Consider the following 19,540-nt stretch of genomic DNA (forward strand, 5'->3'; position numbering starts at 1 on the left):
TCAGTGCACAGAGAAGTATGGGTCTCTTATTGTCTCCAATATCTCTGGAGACACTCTCACTGTCTCTCAAGGGCATCCTTTAAACAACTGTCCTTTTTATGCTTCTTTATTCTCCTCCCCCCTTCTTCACAACTGAACACCATCAATCTAGCCATTTACTTTAACTTTATTTCTCACTCCATTAGTTTCTAGGACACAGAGAGGCACACGCAGAGAAGGGGGGGGCAGAGTGTGAAAAAATGAAAAGAAAGTTTGGCTCCTTGGAGAGATAAAATGTAATTTCACAGTCAACTTGCTGTGATATATTATTTCACAACAATGGAGTGTGGGCTGATATGAATCCTGCTTGGCACCTGTACAGAGCATTTAGAACATCAGTGATGGCTCTCTGGGGAGGTTGGCCGTGTGTGTGAGTGTACGAGTGTGAAGGAAAAATTATCAAAAATACAGCTGAATGGAGGTACCAGGAGGGTCCGGCCCAGTGGATCAGAGTCAGCACAGTCAACTGAAAAATATGAGCAGTAATTATGGCAGAAAAAAAAAATCCAGTTTTATTTAGTTATTTAATATGAAATAATATTTTACAGTCTGTTATTTCATGCCTTTGTGTATTGAGCTTTAGTGAGAGTAAGCAATTTAACAGCAGGTGTATATAAACCCAACCCATGAAAAAAAAAAAAAAAAAAAAAAAAAAAAATCCAATACACTCCCATTCTTCAGACTGTTTGCAGTGAGACAGTTCAGCCATATGAAAGAATCTAAACATCATTTATTCCAGTAGCTGCACTCCCTTATTGCTCCTGCGTCACCATTGCACACACAGTTATCCAAAAACATGGAAAGGCATTGATAGATGCCTCATGCTTCACTAGCTACAGTCTCTCAGCCTGGGAAACACTTACACAATATCAAACCACCTTCTGCCAGAAACCCAATGAGGGAAATAGCCCAACCTATGCACTACATGCTGCAGATGGGATAAGACACGTTAAGTGAGAAATGGTCTAATTTCAGTTTTTAAAAAAAAAAACAAACAAAAAAAAAACAAAAACAAAACAACTACATTAGCTGATGTCCATTCAGTGGGGCTTCTGGAGCTGTTTTTTAATTAAATATTAAAGACAAATTAAACAAAATAAAGTTTGTCAACACAGTCTTGATATCATGTGCAATCTAATCTGCAGATCAAAAGAATAAGTATTTCTGGGTGTCTCCTGATCTCTTTCTTACAGTTTGCTGTTCTTCTGAAACTGGGACACCAGTCCCAGCACCTGCTCTGATGCCATGATGACCTTATTCTGCAAGTACAGAGCGCTGTTTTTAGACGTCTCGTTCAGGAAGTAACGATAGTTCACCATGATACCGCAGGAGTTTGCCACACCCCTGGGGCTGGTGTCAGCGTGCCAGTTGAGTCGCCACATGGTGGCACCGTTTTGCAGGTGGAAGTTGGCCACTGGGTTGAGAGCGTAGCCTCGTCTTTTCTCCCCATAGAGGTACCAGGCACAGAGACGCATCAGGATGGGCTCCAGGCTATGGGAAAGCCTCTCTGAGCGCAGCCACTCGCTGGTGCCAATCAGCTTGCGGAGGGCGTCTACAGCCGGGGTCCCAGAGGATGAGTCAGTGGCCTGCTCCACCTCCTTCCACTCCTGTTCAGACAAGAGGTCATAGCCCCGGCCTTCCTTTCTGTACTGGCTGAGGAGGCCTTGGAGCCAGGAGGAGAAGCCTGGGATGGGTGACAGGCTGGAGAACTGGGCCATGTGAGGGAACTCGCTCTGGAAGACATGAGGAGGGAGAGAGGTAGGGACGTGGGACCATTTTACACCCTGTCTACTTCATTCATTTTATTCAATTAGGCCCTCAAATCCCTTTTGTTCCTCAAACTATTTCTGGCATCAGAATGTCAAAGTTGCTGGGAAAAAAAATAAATAAATAAAATAAATAAAAATCACTGTTTTTCTAATGTTTTTCTCTAAAAGGTTTTTAGACCAGAGGTATTCAAGGGTGTGATACTTTTGGGGCTCAATTTATTTCAGAAGCAGAACTGGAGCATGAGTATGACACAGCTCAGAGGTCATGAGCTTGATAGGAATATTTCAAACAAGTGCATGTAGTGCGCATAACCATGTTACAATAGCCACCAGACAGTAAGTGTGATTTGTGATCTCATGTTGACCGCTTCACTGAGCAGTCACAGTAGCCTATGTGTTAATGCAGTACAATATGCATGACCAAAATATATAAAATGGCTACATTGAAGTATATTAATAAGTTGATTTTTTTTAATCTATAAATGATCAGAAGAAAAAAAAAAATAGACAAAAACATGTTTTTGGGGGGTTTATTATTAATACTGTGAAATTGTTATAAGCAATGTTATTTTAATTTGTAGCTCCATCTGAGTTAAATATGGAACAGGTCACCAAATATCCAAGATATGTACACAAAAAGTTCCAGAATCATTTAAAAAAAAAAAACAAAAAAAACAAAAGAAGAAAAAAACTAGGAAAGGGGTGGGATGAGAAAACAAGGTGAAGGTATAAAGAAAACAGATGAGAGGCAGCAGAGATTTGATCTCTAGTAGAAGTAGGGCACCACTTTTGCAACAGCGGAAATAAGGGAGAGGAATGCTCAACCTCGGCATCAAAACAAAAAACGAAATTTTTCTTGTATGGGCTCAGGCTGCCGCTTGGGCCTTTAGTTCCTCAGACAGGGATAGTATTACAGATCACTTCCACTGCTTCATGATCATGCCCTGCTGCCCTGCCCTGCTGATGGAGATGGATGTTCCCTCTCTCCTTCCCTCCCTCTTACTCTATCCTCCTCCTCCGTCCCTCACACTCTCACCTTTGATGCCTTTCTTGTTCTCTCGCCCTCCCCTCCTCTATGTTTCAGTTTCGTCCAGAATCATGAGCTCTCTTCCACCCCCATAACCTCTCCTTTTGTCAAAATACCCCCCCCCCCCACCCCCCACCCCCACCACCACCAATATTTTTGCAGTCCGGCATCTGGGTTGATAAGTGACAGAGCGATGTGGCAGGCAGTGGAGTGAAAGGCTGCAGATGCAAGATGAAGTGTCAGACAGCCCTTGCAGGGACACGTTGCTGCCTGTCTGGCTGCCTCACTCAGCAACACTGTTTTCCTTTCTTCCGCCTTGATTTCACCCTCTTTTCACTTCAAAATCCAGCCTTGTCACTTTCCATTTCCTGCTGGCTCTCCCCCTTGTGTTTCTTTTCACTCTGCTCTATCATGATCTCGCCTTCGTCACTCCAACCTCTACATTTAACTACTGGGTGCTCTCATGTCGAGAGAGGCCAGGATTAACAGAGAAAAGAAGGTGGTGGAAATAAGCAAAGAGGCAGTAGGCAAGGTGAAAAAGGAACAGGGAGGAAAGGAGAAACAGAAAAAGGAGGAGCAGTGCCAGAACTTTGCTCCAGGGTCTAATCTACAAAGACAAGCAAGACCTCCTCCCCTCACCTTAAATCACTACTGTGACCTTTTCTTTTCCACTCTATCATCTATCCATCATCACAGTGGTCCCTCCGTGGCCGCACTGCTGCTCTCATCACCTTCACGTAAGGTATGACCCTGTCAGAAAGCCGCAGCCTCTGTAGAATACAAGTCTGTGTTGTGGTTTTTTGTAGCCTCAAACGCAGAGTATTGCAGTTACACTGTTGGGGTCAGGGGTTTCATTCCCCACTAGGATCATAGAAAAATGTATGTATGTTAGAGCTTATACGGCAGTGATTTATTTGGGTAAAGTAGTCTGCATAACTAAAAAAAAACACATAAAATATGAGGCATTACAACTTTTCTATCTGTTACACAGTTGCCCGCCTGAAAACTTTAAACCCTTCATTTCCAGCATCAATGATTTGTAGTTACTGCTCTGTGCTTTTGTAGGGCAGTATGGAAAAGTTAAAAAGTTTATTTTACAGGAGAAGATGTCGACATGCAAAGCTACTAGACCTTTTGACGAAGACAACATTGCACATCAGTAAGGCTTTTACAACACAGTGCAATAACCTACTTTCCTCTGACACAAACAGCCCTAATGCTGAAGCAGAAAGCACAAAACAGTATCTGTTGAGCTCACTGAGCCATATGTTTCCATTAATAAAAATGCTCCAAGTAAAAAGCTTGCAGCAATTAAACAAGTCCTCCTGTATGAATACCTAAAGCGGAAGCAGCTTAAGCTCTGAAATCTGATTTTTATGAGGATACACTAAAAAGAACTGTTTCCCATCTGTCGGGTAGAGTGGTTTTTGATGTTCCATTCAGTGTTCCAATCATTTAACTAGTGTTAGCTGGAGTGGCCCAACATGAAGGGCTCTTGCGCTTATTGAGAGGGATAGATGAGATTTCATTATTGCCTTTCTGGTGACTACTGCTCTGTTTGTTACCTCTGCCAAGGAGGCGTCTGTCTGTTGGTTTGTTTGTTTATTTGTAATGCTTGCGCACCGATTTACACCAAACTTGGTGGAGGGATGGGCCATGGCCTATGGGAGAGGCCGTTAAATTTTGGTGCCGATCTGGTTAAAAGAGCCAATCCAGGAATGTTTTTTAATCACTTTCTTTAACATTGTGAGAGAGGGCGTTTTTCATGTTGGCAGAGGTATGCGCTGTACTGAGTGCCAGTCAAATGTGTGTATTCATTCATGTGTTATTATGCAAAAAAAAAAAAAACTTTTGAAGAGCAATCAAACACAATTCTTTCCTGTCCCAGCTATATCTATCTATCTATCTATACACATGTACCATGTACGTGCAGACTTTCTATGTCATGTGCACTGTCATGATCAGAAATTATTATCTAGCTATAATGGGATAGAATTGTTTAAAAGCTTCACTGATAAAACTGGGTACTTTACGGCTATTGTTTTTAGATAACAGATGTTTCCATAACCTTGCCTCTTCTCTCAACTTAAGCGCTACCTTGGCTTTACCTTGCCAAGTCGTTATAGGAACTCGAATAGAATGGATTCAAATAATTCTTCTATTACAGTATTTTACAATGGCTTTGGCTCTATATTTACAGCATTTTAATTTGCAAAATTTAACAGACAATGCTATACTCCAATCCAAACAACTAATCATTTTTGCATTTTAAAATAAAATTATAATTTGCATTGATGAATGTTGCATTGATTCAGTGATTTGTTTATTCAGTTATAAGCATTAAATCTTGTTTTAATTTGATGCGGGTGTGTTTTGAGGAGTGAGAAAGCGATTTAGCCACAACTAGGTGTGAAAGCTCCCTAAGCCTAAATAACTGTATTTTGGTGAGTTACTTTCTTGCATGCCATATCCATTCCTTGTAGTTAATAGCTCTTTGACTAACGTTTTGCTGACAAGCACCCAGATTACACCCTGAATCCCTCCCACACACACACACACACACACACACACCTGCAGTTCTCGCACCACCCTCTTGATGAGATAGTTGCCCAGCTCCACCCCTTGTAGGCCAGCCTGGGTGGAGGAGATGGAGTAGAAGATGGCTGCATTTATCTTATTAACATCCTCCTCAGAGTCGAGAGTGGCAAACTCACGGACGATACTCTAAGAGAGGAACACAAATTTTGTAAAGACAAATTCTACAATACTCATTTAGATAGAAGCCCATTCCTGGTGTTCTCATAGGGATAGTTACGGTCAAGACAGAAGTCTCTAGCAAATATTTCAGAGGTGCATTGTATCACACCATGAAATATTCAAAAAATTTCAGTATTATCAAAACCCCCCTTTTCCCCACTGTAAACAAGAACAGAAGTCGGCACTGTGGAGGTCGCTCCCACCGGGATAAGCAGGTTAAAGGTCTCGGTATTATTTTTCACACAGCAATAATCCATTTATCAGATGAGAGGAGGAACAAAGTAGTTAATCCCAGATGTGTAACTATCCTCCAGGGTGTGGTTAAGTGAGACAAACCATTACAGCAGCTTCTCACCTGAATGTTATCAGAGATGTCTTCAGTGAGGGCCACGTGTAGCACAACCAGGGGTTCTCCTGGCATGGCAGCATGGGTGAAGGCATAACAACGGCGGTATGGCCCCACCCTGCGCTTCAGGTCAGTCCAGTTCCTAACAGGGTGCACTGCCTCATACCTGACAGAGAGCTGATAGTTAGGTCTTTCAGTATTCAGTTTACCGTTCACTAAGCTCTGCCTTCCTTAGTTACTTTTGCTATGCCTATTAAGCTTTCTGTTTCCGTGCATATGCAGTTTACAATGATGACTGTGACAGACAGACAGAGGTAAACAAAAGCAGGACTTTCATTTATAGCTCATTTTGCTGGCTGAAAAACTGTTTGTTGGCAGATTTTATTAGCTGTAGCAAGCTCTCCACTTCAGCTAACGTTAGCTCCAGGAGTTATTTTAATTGCCATCTCTGGATGACTTTTTGATGTTTCCAGCTGACTTGATTTAAAACAAGAAAATGTGTCTTAAACACGCACTTGATGGCTATATATATATATGTTTTCATTCTCAAAGTTTGTTAGGTTAGGTTAGCATCCTTACCTAGATCCATGCAAAATACGTGGAAATAGTAACAGCATGTCTTGTATTGTAGTATAGAGCTAGTTAGCTCTAGTATGGTAAGAATCAGATGGTACATTTTCCATATTTAAAATAGCCTGTTTGGGTTTAGCGTAAATACTTTGACAAAACAGGACAGACATTAGATTTATGCTTTTGAATTTAAACAGTATATTTCACTTTCTATGTTAAAAGAGAAAAGGCATTTATGACAATGACCAACCAAAGTTTTTGGCAAACATGCTAGCTCGGACAATGAGCCTGGCTGGTGGTTGCTGGAGTCTAAACTTTCCCAAAAGAGTAGGACAGAGTTGCTAAGGGTAGCCTACACTCTGACATAGTAGCATCCAGGACCAGCTCTGTTTTTTCTAACGTTACCTATCAGCCCAAAAAAGTGTAGTTAGCTAATGAAATGCCCCTTTCCCTTGGATGTACCCAGATTACGTTTAAATTATTACTGTAGGTAGTAAGCTATTTGGACATGCTAACCTTTGCAGTTTAACACACTGTTTAATCCATTCCTCGCACTTTTTCACTTTTAGTCTTAGAAAGGCAAAATAAAAACTCTTCAGATGCCAACTACCAGTCTTAATAAAGCCCCATGAATGGCTGTTAAGCATGTGGAAAAATATACTGCTTGAAAGGCCTGCCACGCCTAGTTATGGTTGCTAAGCTAGGACTGGACAATCACTGGTCAAAGGAGGGGTTGAGCAAACAGTCAATTTTTAGACTGTGTCATTTGTATGAAAGAACACAGATTACAATGACATAAAAGAGGGAGAGAAAGAAAGAAGAGAAACACAGTGTCGGGGTCCGTGAATGCGCTTACTGGCTGATCTTCTGCAGGATCTCGCAGGGGGACTGCCAGGTGATTCTTTCCAGGCGGAGCAGACCTACAGAGAACCACTCAGACAACAAGCTCTTCAGCGTGCCGTTCAGGTCCTGCGAGAGAAAAAGGTGAGAGTTTAGAATTAATATCCACATCTAGCTGATAATCAAAAATTCACCACATTCTTTCCCTTGTCAAGAACAGCTCAGCAGCCAGGCTTTGGGGAGAATGAAAGCTCAGTCTTGAATTTGTATTTTATGATGGTATAGGACCTACCCTCTATAATGTATAAATAAAACACTGGTATGCAGGTAAATCTTATATGCACATGATTAATAAGAGAAAGGTGGTCATGGTGTCCGCTATTTTAAGTTATCTGAGCACTGTGGGGAATGTCCCTTTACTGTGGCTATGGAAGAATTTTATCTCTTTTTTTTTTAATATATCTTATCGAGAAGAAACACCATGAAAGTATTCTCTAAAAATTGCAGCTTTTTTATGACTATTAAAAGAAATGGATAGACACGCAGTCTTTACAACCTCAGCCTCTTTTATTGAGAAAACTCACAAGCTCTATCTTGTTGACTGACAGCAAGGTTGCTTAAGTTTGTCTGCTGGCTATGAACAATTCCATACCCGTATCTTACAAACTTTGCGGAGTGTATGGTCCCCTGGGTGTCTGGTTGCTGTTTGAATGTTTTCATATTATGAGTAGTGATTTGTTTGAGCCTGCAATGGGTGTACGGAAGGCACTTCAATAAACAACTTGCCATTTCAAAGCAGGCCTGTCCTCCTGCAAAGGTCAGGCGTCATTTAAAGCAAATCTCTTGCAAACACACAAACAAGAGGACAAGGTGCACACACAAACACACTCAAACACATGAATACAGCTTATATTGGCGATTCCATAGGATGATTTCACTTCAAACTTACTTTAATGCCCTTACGTCATAATAATAGCTAACACAAACTAGCTCAAATACAGTCATGGTATAAAAGCCACTGGGTGAGATTCTATGTGAGCAACTATCAAAACCAAAACTAAAAAAAATCCGAAATTCTTCCACACATAAATATATAATCAGACCCCGCAATATTCAGCTCTATGGTTGAGAGGTTTCACGCTGGAAAATTCTGTTGAGTGAGAAGCAAATCAAAAGTGACCCTCAGAAAAAAATATGTAAATTAAATAGTTCAGCAAAACTTCCATCCCTACTTATGGGATGTGTGTGTGTGTGTGTGTGTGTATGTATGTGTATTTGTGTTCCTCCAACTTCACAAACTGCCAGAGGTTAAATAATCTATGATGGAGGATAATCCCAGTGTGGCATTTCTGCAGAAAACGCAGCACATCAACAACCGGCAAGAGTGCAGTCGCTGCCTTGGGTAGCCAATTCTCATCCACACAAAAGGAAGGCCAAACTAAGATGTGTACTGCATTGACCTTGTAGAAAATGAAGTCTTTTGAAATGGAAGGGTCTAACATTTGAAGCTTGAGATGAGGTAATACACGGAGGAAAATGGGGGGAAGAGGGAAAGAAGAAGATCCTGCATTCCATTAGAAAGAAAATGAAGCAGCACTTTTTGACACTGGAGCAGTGCGGAGCTGATGCTGTGATTTGATACAGCCTCTGCTCTTGATACACCCTCTTTACCTTGAGCTTCAGTTATTGTGTGATTACACAGAGCGATAGAGACCGCAGTGCCTGGAAGGAACAGCCTGTCTATACAAGGCCAAATGACCAATGACAGCCAAAGTGTTTATAGGTCAGGCTCAGAGAGTGCCACTACCTTTACCCCAGTAGGCTCCCTGCCCCTTGTCAGCCTCGCAGTCTATCTGTGCGGAAAAAATAGCCTCATGACACTTTGTTTAATCCCAAAGAGCCAACTAAAATTACATCTCTGACTTGTCTTTACATCTTTCATCCACTCAGTTTGTGGCAAGGTGAACAAAAATGAAAGGCCTGGAGGTAGAAGGAGTGACGAGGAACATCAAAAATCAATTACCCAACCAAGAATAGACTAATCTAGCGTAGAATTCAAAGTGACATGCTTGCAAGAACCAGAGTAATTGCTGCCTTGCAAATTCCAGACTTCAGTAATTTTAGAAATTGTGTCTTTTTCCCCTTCTATGATTCAGTGCTACTTTGATTATCTGCATTTTTTTTTGATTGCCAGTTTTTTTCTCTCCCCTGGTATGCACATACCATCCATACAGGTACTAAAAAGGTTCATATTTACCTTGACCTTTTCTCATTTTTAGCTCAATTAATTCTAACAATGGCAACAAGCAAAGATTGCTGTGCACCACCACAACCAAGGTGGTAAGCACGGAGTACAAGTGAGTACTCTGTAGGTTAGACATTTTTAATCTACAAAAGCTCTAAGTGGGCTTGGGATATTGAGATCAAATGCAACCGAACCACTTCTCAGCAGGAATAAAGTAGATACTGAGCAGGAGAGGACAGGTCCTCTGACGATAGTGCAGTCAAGGTGTAAAAAAAAAAAAAGAAAACAAAAAAAACAAACATATTAGGCAATAGCTTTTATCACTTGATAATGCAAGGTCAAAGGCACACAGGCATACAGCTCTATTCCAAAGTGAAACCAAAAATAAAAACTGATCACAAAGATAATAGAAAACTTTTTCTCTCCATCATCAATCAGAGCAGGAGAGTTTTAGTTTGACCATCTCAGCTTTTGATGGCACACATATCAGTTTTGTTGCTATCCCTTGCATCTCACCATAAAAAGGCTGACAAATCAGCAGTATGCATTTCATCTAGTGTGCTCTTGATGGTGAATTTCTGTAGAATAATTCTACATCCACTATACACTATGGGGGCTTTGTGATTGTAGTTTCAATAAAAGAGCTGCTGGTGGCCTGTGAAACAAACAGCAATTCACCAGCACAAAGCTTATATAAAGCCACTAGTCTATTTATAAATGCAGTTTCATATCAAGCCAGTGTCAGTCCAATTTAGGGAGAAGCCAGCATAAAGAATTCAAGCCATACTGGGTTTATTGGCAGACATCAAACTTAGGGAAAGTTGCAGTTGCCTACTCAGGTGAAGGAATTTCTGCATACACATTTTGATTGCTTAACCACACCGGTAAAAATAAAATTTGAATCTTCATAGTATACTAGACAACTGCCTCACACTATTGTCACTTATGAAATACAAATACATACTTCAACAGTTCTGTAACTTTCATCAAGTGTAATAATGCATTGCTAAAGAAATAGAATATATCCTTGCCTTCAGTGATAAGCATATTTGTTTCTATTTTGCTCTATTGGAGGCAAGCTCTGATTCCGGAAATAAAACTAGAGCTGACACGGTGAGTCAATTAATTGATTAATCAATTGATATTAAAAAAAACAATTATGATTGAGAGATTCATTGTCGGAGTCATTTTTCAAGCACAAATGCCCAACATTCCCTAGTTTCAGGTTCTAAATTGTCAGGATTTGCTGCTTTTCATTTTCTAATGTGTTACTAACCTGAATATCTTGAGGTTTTGGTGCTGTTGGTTGGAAAAAACAAGCAATTTGATATCCTAACCATGGACATTAGGAAAATGTAATGGGCATTTTTTTTCCTAATTTCTGACAATTAATAGCCCTAACAATAAATCGACCAATCAAAAAAAAAAAAATATTAATCGATAATGAAAATACTTGTTATTGGCAGCCAAAAATAAAATATTAGGTATCACACATTTAAGTTGTTCTTCTGTAACTCAGATAGTAATAAGATTACTATAGATAAGACTAATCAGTGCATTTATCTATACAGTGATCTAGTTTAGGTGATGCACCTGCTAAGAAAGTAGTTGGATTTGCAACCTTTGGTGGACTTTAAATATAAGCTGCACCCTTTGACATGTTATTAAAAGAGTAAGCCTGTCAAATTACCCCATCTTTGCACTAAATGAATGAGCATGTATCAGTTACAAAACATCTATAGAATATTTCTTGTACATTTCTGCATTGTGGGAAAAAAATCCAGGCCCTAGAAACTTGACTGGGGAAAGAGCAGTAGGGGTGCTGGATGGAGTTATCATTCTAATTCTTGGACAAACTAAGTGAATGAATTATACATGCAAATACACACACGCACACAGAGAAATTCCACTCTTATGTCAAAGCGTGCATGGAAACCGCTAAATTTAAGTGGTGAACTGAACTGAAAACTAATTAAATCTGACTGAACCTGAATGACTGAACAATGAGGTAAATGAGAATGGAAAGGTGGCTTTTCTGAAAAATGAGTTGCCAATAATGTGCCAATAAGGGGGCAAACAGCATGAGAGCCAGGTATGTGTGTGATTTGAATATTAAGGGTTTTTTTTCCCACTGCCTTTACCTTTCAAATTTTATTTTCACTTTGTCTTCAAAGGATTTATTCAAAATATTCATTACATGCCTCATTTATATTCGGCTCTTTCACCTTTTTGCTGCCGCAGAGTGGCTCTTGCCTCTTCATGTAAAGACTGACACATTGTTACAGGGTCTATTTTCACAAAAGAGCTTTCCAGCAACAGTGGAACCAGCTCTGAGCAGTACCGTAAGTTTATCTGTTGAGCCAAGTAGTGCAGAAAAATATGGAGCTTGATGTCGTTTTATGCCAAACAATCTCCGTCTAACCCGTTAGCAAAAACCTCCTAAACTATGCAGAAATTAATAATAATCTAAATTAGTTCCTCCAGTTTGGCATGGAAAGTAAACTGGAGCAAAGGTCATTGACACTCAAGCCGTGATGAAATGTGAACCATGTGATGGGGGGCAAAAAAAGGGGCGCGTCTGCGTGGGTAACTTGAATAGGCGGCTATACTCAGCCCACCGTCAATGCTGTTAAAATATACCACATACAAGGTCTCTAAATCACTGAACATTCAGGCCCAGCTATTCAGGCAACAGCGCCAAACGCCTAAACGCGCACTACTTGACCCATGCGAGCACCCGTAGAAAATGTAAACAAATGTATTACCTTGATGTGAGGGCTATCGCTAGCTTTCGATGAAATTATTTCAAGCACATCGGCTCTGAGATCCACCAGAAACTTCACTCCACCTTCGGCCCTGCTTATATGATTAAGCAACTGTTTATAACGGGGAGTCAAATTGTACCGAAGCCTGTCTTCAACTTGCAAAATGGTTGCCAAGTCCCGTAGCTGAGTGTCTAGCAGCTTCACAGCTAGCTCTGAAACGCTTTTGTGGTCTACTCCGAAGTCTTGCGACAGCTTCGTGAGGAAAGCGAGTCTGTCCTCTTTGTCGAGACTTTTGTAAAAGTGCATGAAGTCCAGGCTGTTTGAGTCAGGGGGAGGGGGGGATTTGTCTTTCGTTTCGTATGTGGGTAAAGGTGCGACGATCCTCGCCAGTATCTCCTCCATGCCCGTGACACCGACACGAATCGGGGAAGAGTACCAGCGCCAACCCCTGATGTCCGAGGCCTCCAAAGCAGCTTTGAGGCCAGTCCGGTGTCGCCAGCACCTCACACTGTTACGAAAGGCCCAGATAACAGGATGGGATATCATCGCCGCCGGGGAGCTCAGCTGTCCGTTTGGAACCCGCGACCAGTAAACACAATGGAGGGAACCGTTTCCGGGTCTCTTAAAGAGACAGTATAGCTGCCATGGCAACAAATTAGAAGGCTAGATGTTAGACTGATGCATGACTGATGCACTCTTAGTATGAAAACAAAACCAGGTATTTCAATCTTTTTGGTGGTTAAGCTTATGGATAAACATGGTGATACCTGAGGTAAAAGGATTTGCAAACAGAAACTGTATTCCAACGACACTCATCATTATCATTATAACTCATCTGCAGTACAGCCCACTGACTGTACAAATCTGTTACTGCACGAATACATATTTGTGAACAAAGGTATAATAATTCACACAAGAGTAACTACTGGTGGTCAACAGAATTTCATTTATTAGAACAAAAATACAAAAAACATTGCACAATTTTCATCCACAAATTCATTATTAAAATTAGTAAATGTGTTGTTGTTTTTTTTTTTGTTTGTCGTTGTTTTTTTTTTACAACTACTGGTACTCCCAAATGTTTTGGTCAGATGTTTTCTAGTTTACAGATGTGTTACTATATAGTTGCCTTTGTAATTAAATGTATACATTTTCAGAATATATTTTTTTATCTTTTTATTTAGTATATATTATTACAGTCGCTCCTCTGGAAGAGTTTGTGGAGCACATTTAATGTATTTTCTTTTTTCTTTTTCTAATGATAATTCCATAATTTTAAACTGTCCCTGCCTTATGTTATTATTTTGTGAGTTGCCATGTACGTGCAGACTTTCTGCATGTATAAATACATTTTTTTAAAAAGAAGAAAAGAGAAACATCTATTCTTAACAGATCCAAACTTTATATCAATCAAATAAATTAATGGGATGTTGTAGATTAAAAGTTTAATGATTTGATCTTGTTTTCCTTTTTTTATGTGCTTATTTTGTTCATACGATGTATTTTATTCCATGGTCTGTAACCTCTAAGGAAAACTACAAATTCCAATTTCATCATCATGATATGAAAACCTAAAGATAGTGTTTTGTAGAAGCTGTCCGGTCAAATCATCGCCCTATATAGTCAAGCAGTACAGTAAGAGGTGATTTACAGGATCGGGATAATCTTGGTTTACCTTCTATGTCCTTAACTATCTGCAGATTGTAACATTTTTTTCACTGTTTGAAAGTAGAAATTCTTTACTCTTTACTCCTGAAACAACTGTATGGCATTCGAAAGGATTATCCGAGTCCTTGGCATTCATAAACAACTTTCAGTTTTTTTATTACCATATTTAATTAATTCCATTTATTTTAAAGACTTTTGTGTGTATGATGTGACGAAAGGTTTAAGAGCTGGTCATAAATATTGTCTTTTGATTTCACAAATAAGCAATGTGTTCCCACTGATATTTTGAGATCCCAAATCATCAGCTTTTATGGCAGCTCACAGAAAAGAAAGACAGCTGCAATAAAGAAAATTAATGAATGACAGCACTTGTATTGTTCTATGTTTCATTAAACATTATTTTAATAGACAAAGGTGACAGAAAAAAGGTCTTCTCAACATTGCCGAAAATGGTGAGAAGCTTCCCTCGCTTATTATGCATCTGATGAATATCACCTACTCTAGATAGGTAAATGCATAAAGGGATAAAATAAAGAGAAAACAAGGAGCCATACAGTGATTCATTTCCACAACCAGCCACCACTACAGCTAAGACCTTACCTTTAGTATATTTTTATGCTATCACTGAATAATGGTGATTTATTTCACCAGTATCTGCTTGTGAAGAGCTGTAGGTTGACAGAAATGCAGTTACACACCCCACAGAGCAACGGCCATTTACTGTTTATATATTTTTTAGCCTCTATTCTGCTTTATTTTAACCTGAGCAGTGTTTGTGTTCAGCATCGGACATCATGCAAGGCAACTAAAGTTTATATGTATTAGTCTGAGGTTTTGGTGTAGGTACAATATGTATTGTAGCTCAAGGTTCACTCCCCATCATCTTAGGCCCCTGTATATATGAATTTTTACTGGACCTTTTCAGGTGTCTTGTTCCTGCCTTTGGGAATACAGAAGGCTCTATAGAGAAAGACTGCACTGACAACCTGTGTGTACAGCACTTTTCCACTAAGTCAAAGCTTTCTTCTCTATTGGAATCCTTCATCAAGTAAAAAGTAAGTATAAAGTAAAAACATCAAGCCTCTGTCCAGTATTGTTTGACAGTGTTTGATCTGCCTCCCTATAGACTGATATATCACTCAATCTTGTCACACAACTGTATGAAAATTTTTTTTGTTAAGTGATTTATTTAAATTAATAATTAATTTAAACGCTAAAATATTAATAGATTAGCTCATAAATTGCCACTAACCAAAACTAAAGTAATTAGTTTGGTTTTTAATGAGGAACTTTGTGATAGTCCTACTGCTGATTTATAGTTAGGTTTCCACTCTCAAAAGAATAAAATTATGATAACAATAAAATATGATTATCATTATATAACTTTGGATTTAAATTCAGTCTAAATAATAATAATAATGATTATTGAAAGAATTAATATAAAACAATGGTCTTAATATTGTCAACACAGTTTTGATATTGATGTTAGCAGAAATTTTGAGCAACAGCCAAGTATGGCCTATACTATAGTATTCATCTTCTGGGTCTGGGATGAAGTGGGGCTGATGGAGACAAAGCCTTGCCTCAGTAAAAAGGCTGAGAAGACAAAAACAAAAAGACTAGGCTTCCCCTCACCAAATGGCAGAGAAAGTGAGAACAAATACAGAAAAATCCCCTCTGCAGACTTGAAGAGGGTATGTGATGGCACTGCCATAGTACAAACCAAAAGTATGGAGTGAAATAAACTTGTGTCAAGGGGTAGATCAGGAGCCAAAGTGAGGTCACTAAGTCAAGTGGTGCTTTAGATTTGCTTGTTTGACCTCTGATAAGTGCAGCTTTGCACCTCCAGATACTGTGAGTGTCGCTTATTCCATTATTTATTTGCTGTCGAACCTTCTCTACTGCTGACACTGATTTTTTTTTTTTACTACATATATAGCCTACATAAATTCACAATGCATTTTGCTTTTCAAACGGTAATACTGTACATTGCAGGGTAAAATAAACGATGTTACAGGTTTGGCCAGTCAAAACCAAGATGCCCCATCCGTCCACGTTGCAGAACATTTAACATCACTATCAGACCAATCCTTAATTTAAATGTCCAAACACAGTTCCTTTCAAGTTTCGTATGATCAGTGGTGTCCCAGAGATATCAAGTGTTTGGGAGACCCAACTAGTCATTTCTGTATGGAACGTCATTTGCGCAAATGACGTCTTGGAGATTTCTGCGGGGCATAAACAAACACAACACAAGACATGATTCTGTCAAGTCAGGTCACAGAATTTTGCGTAATACCACCCAACCTGGCAACCTGGCGACTCTCGGAACTTCCTCAGCCAATCAGAATTCAACCTGAATTGACGCCATCTCAATTCAACGCCAGCAAAAGTCGAGTGAGATCCCGCCCTGGCGATTAAGGGATTTTAACCGCCTAACAGGTTTGTCTTTTACTCGAAAAATAACCCATTAATTGGTGTCATTGAAAGTGGTGAGCAAGTCTGTTGATATTGTAGAGTTTTACTTGCCAGCCATGTAATTGAATTTCTTTTACTTGATACGTCGACGCGGATTAAGAGAAATTTGTAAATAGCTAATTAGCGTTAAAATTAAAGTTATTTTTTTCCTGCTGGCTTTGGCTGAAGTTTGCGAGCTAACTGGCTAACTTGGAAGGCGAAAGCTTTCCAGGGCGCTTAAAATTTTAATATTGAGAACCTTGATTTTTTTTTTTTTTCCTTTTCAAAACTGTAAATTTATGTTTTGCTGACGGACACTGTTCTGCTTAAGGTCCATGTGAGAGATGGGAAGAGAGAAGGACGCTAAAGGAGACGGGAAGGCCAAGCACAGAGCAACGAAACTTAAAAGGCTAAGTGATCATGAAATCGCCGGTGCCCGGGGCGATACGCTCAAGAACAGGTGTGTGTTGTTTGTTTGTTTGTTTGTTTGTTTGTTTGTTTATACACGTGTGTGTATTCACGTGTGAGACCCATAAAAAATGATGGATAGAAAAAAATGTTTGCTGACAGGCACGGTTTAGCTAGCACTTAATCATTATTCCATGAAGGGCGAGTCAAGTGCCATTATCAGACAAGGTACCCGAATGACGCCTGGTAGCAAGAACAAAGTTAGAGCAGCTCCCTAATAATATATTCTTGTGTCCTGACTCCATCACATCCAACGTCTGTTCACCATCAACATCAAAGCTGGTTTTTGCATGGAGCAAGCAAGAAGCATTTCCTTTCATGTTGCTGAAACGTGAAGACAAATTAATTTGGATTAATAAAATAAACGCATACTTGTATTGGTGATCAATCAGATGAGAGTGAGAGCTATGTTGCAGTGTGTGTCTACTACTAAAGGACAGACACACAAAAGTGTTACTGAGAGAATGCTACGCTGGCTGAGCTGTCTAACAGGCTGGTGGCATCGAGTGCATGCATTCATTTCAGTGAGTACAGTGGGTACTCCATCTTCATATGAATAAATAAATTTACCTTGATATCTGATGCATTTATTACCATGCATATGTGAACAGACAAATTAATGCGGCGTGATCTGTCATTGGCTTATGTAATTGATGAGAGCAGAGAGATGAATAGACACCTGTAAGCCGTACTGGGAGTAGAGCAGGCAGCTTTCTTTGACAGCTAGCCTCGTGTTATTCATGGCAACCTGACTGAATAACTGAATAAGGATCGATTTATCATCTTCAGCTGCAAGATTCATGGAACTAATTTTCCGCAGCATAAAGGTGTCTCCTGCTTGAACTGTTGTATTGTCATAGTCAGATGTTCAAAACTGGGATTTCTGAATAAAAGAATTAACATAGCTTGGGAATAATTGCAGCTCAGTTTCATGACACATCCAGCCCTGAAGGCTGGAAAGGTCAAACTGAAAAGAAACATGTTCAAAGCTGTAGAGAGATCCTCTGGGACACTGCTTGTCTAATTAATGGCATTTTATAGCGTTGTCTGACTGGAATGGTACTAAGCAGGCAGACAGACATGAATCTAACATCAGCTTAATATGCTCTCACTTTAAGCTTGCACTTTAAATTTGCAGCTCAGACTGTCTCTTGGGGCCCTTTCAGTCAGGTCGCAGCAACAAGGAAAGCTGATTTCTTCTTGCCATTGTACTGTTCTTCCCTAACTGCTCATGTGTTACAAGTACTGGATCACTAACAAGCCTTTCCTCCTCATCTTATTGTCATCCCTGTCCAATCTTGACGTCCTGATGAGCAGCACAAAGCCAACTAAATCTACAGAGAAAACCAATACTGGAAAGTCTCATAAGAAGGTAAATCACCCCCCCCATCTGCTCTATATGAACGATAGATCTGGCTAAAATTTGACCTGATGTCCCATTTACCTCAATGGAAATTCAGTGTCATCTTGACCAAAGGAGGGTTTGTGTTGATCATGAGAGTCCATCAAAAACTCTTGCCCTCTCTGGAATTAGTACGTTGGATACCATGTTGAAAATTCCTGCCCCTTCTACCCACTGACCCCAGCTCAGACTGATATAGCTATAGTATGTGCAGCAGCTTGCCCAGGTAGGTTGCCTCCATGCTATTGGATTCCCATTACACTGACTGAGTATATTTACATGCATACCAATATTGAATTACTTCCTGTTGGAAGTAATTATTTTGGGTGCTGTTTTGACTAAAGTGTTAAAAAGGTAGAAACTTGTTATCTGATAACAAGTTTAGCCAATAATAATTGTATGGCCTCCCACTCGACAGCACAGTGCTATGTTTAGAGCTGCAACGAATTATTATTTTCATTTGAAACAAATCTGCCAGTTATTTTTTCAGTCGGTCAATAAAACATAAAATTGTTTTCTTTATAAAATTTCAGAAAACAGTGAAAAATGTTAGCAGTCGGAAATTAAAAAAAAAACAGGAGATATTCAGTTTACATCAAACAATGTAAAACAGCAAATACTTGCATCAGAGACACTGGAAACAGTGAATGATTTGCATTTTTGCTTGATAGATTGATTATCAAAATTGATTAATTTCCTGTTGAACGACCATTTGATAAACGATTATACTGGATTATGCTCTCTCCCTCTGATCCAGAGCCTCATATGAAAGATTTGCCTGATATTTTTACAAGTTTCATGAGTCAAAATAGTACATTATTCAGAGTAAGATGTAACGTGTGAATAAATGTACACACTAGGAGACCTAGAAGATAAGGTATGACCTCTTGTGGTGGTATGAATGTTTGAAGACTTCCTGCATACATTTATTTATATGCAAGAGGTCGATGTGTTACTGTGCACAGTGTCATGTAAATGTGCTTGCAGTGCATTTATGTTGTGTGAAGCCTTAATTCATGTCCTCCCCTCAGGTCAAGACATCTAAGACAGAGACCCTGGAGTCAGCCAACAGCCCCAGGTAGGGATGAAGTCTTAATGCCAGTAGACTGTACCTTTTTAAGGCCAAGATAATATGCTGACAAGCTAGTATGGAGTGACTGTGCCAGAAATATATATTTTTTCTTCTT

At 39.6% G+C, this 19,540-nt stretch overlaps 2 protein-coding genes across 4 annotated transcripts in view; one reads left to right on the forward strand and one right to left on the reverse strand.

The window, feature by feature from the left end:
• Positions 1-420: 420 nt before the first annotated feature.
• On the reverse strand, positions 421-12,969 carry mlycd (malonyl-CoA decarboxylase). The gene is made up of 5 exons (XM_040133912.1): positions 12,359-12,969; positions 7,365-7,477; positions 5,948-6,104; positions 5,407-5,559; positions 421-1,772 (listed from the first exon to the last, which is right to left on the reverse strand). The coding sequence occupies exons 1-5, from the start codon at positions 12,902-12,904 to the stop codon at positions 1,227-1,229; spliced, it is 1,515 nt and encodes a 504-aa protein (XP_039989846.1). The 5' UTR covers positions 12,905-12,969; the 3' UTR covers positions 421-1,226.
• Positions 1,709-19,540, forward strand: part of zgc:173742 (DNA topoisomerase I, mitochondrial) — a 44,193-nt gene continuing 26,361 nt past the window's right edge. Inside the window, exons 1-6 of one of the 3 annotated variants that reach the window (XM_040133911.1) lie at positions 1,709-1,797; positions 7,382-7,492; positions 14,952-15,081; positions 16,815-16,943; positions 18,269-18,323; positions 19,385-19,431. In XM_040133911.1, coding sequence (XP_039989845.1) covers positions 16,828-16,943; positions 18,269-18,323; positions 19,385-19,431 — 218 coding nt within the window. In that variant the 5' untranslated portion in view covers positions 1,709-1,797; positions 7,382-7,492; positions 14,952-15,081; positions 16,815-16,827. Of the gene's footprint in view, positions 1,798-7,381; positions 7,493-14,951; positions 15,082-16,333; positions 16,519-16,814; positions 16,944-18,268; positions 18,324-19,384; positions 19,432-19,540 lie in introns of those variants that run through there. The other 2 variants (XM_040133909.1, XM_040133910.1) reach the window with 2 other exon arrangements.

Source organism: Xiphias gladius, chromosome 8, assembly GCF_016859285.1.
Source record: "Xiphias gladius isolate SHS-SW01 ecotype Sanya breed wild chromosome 8, ASM1685928v1, whole genome shotgun sequence".
NCBI lineage: Eukaryota > Metazoa > Chordata > Actinopteri > Istiophoriformes > Xiphiidae > Xiphias > Xiphias gladius.

Coding starts and splice junctions, on each gene's coding strand:
- mlycd (XM_040133912.1), bottom strand. CDS start 12,904: ATGATATCCCATCCTGTTATCTGGGCCTTTCGTAACAGTGTGAGGTGC. Junction 5,560..5,947: donor ACATCTCTGATAACATTCAG/GTGAGAAGCTGC, acceptor TTCCTCTCTTAG/AGTATCGTCCGTGAGTTTGC. Junction 1,773..5,406: donor GGGTGGTGCGAGAACTGCAG/GTGTGTGTGTGT, acceptor CATGTCTTCCAG/AGCGAGTTCCCTCACATGGC.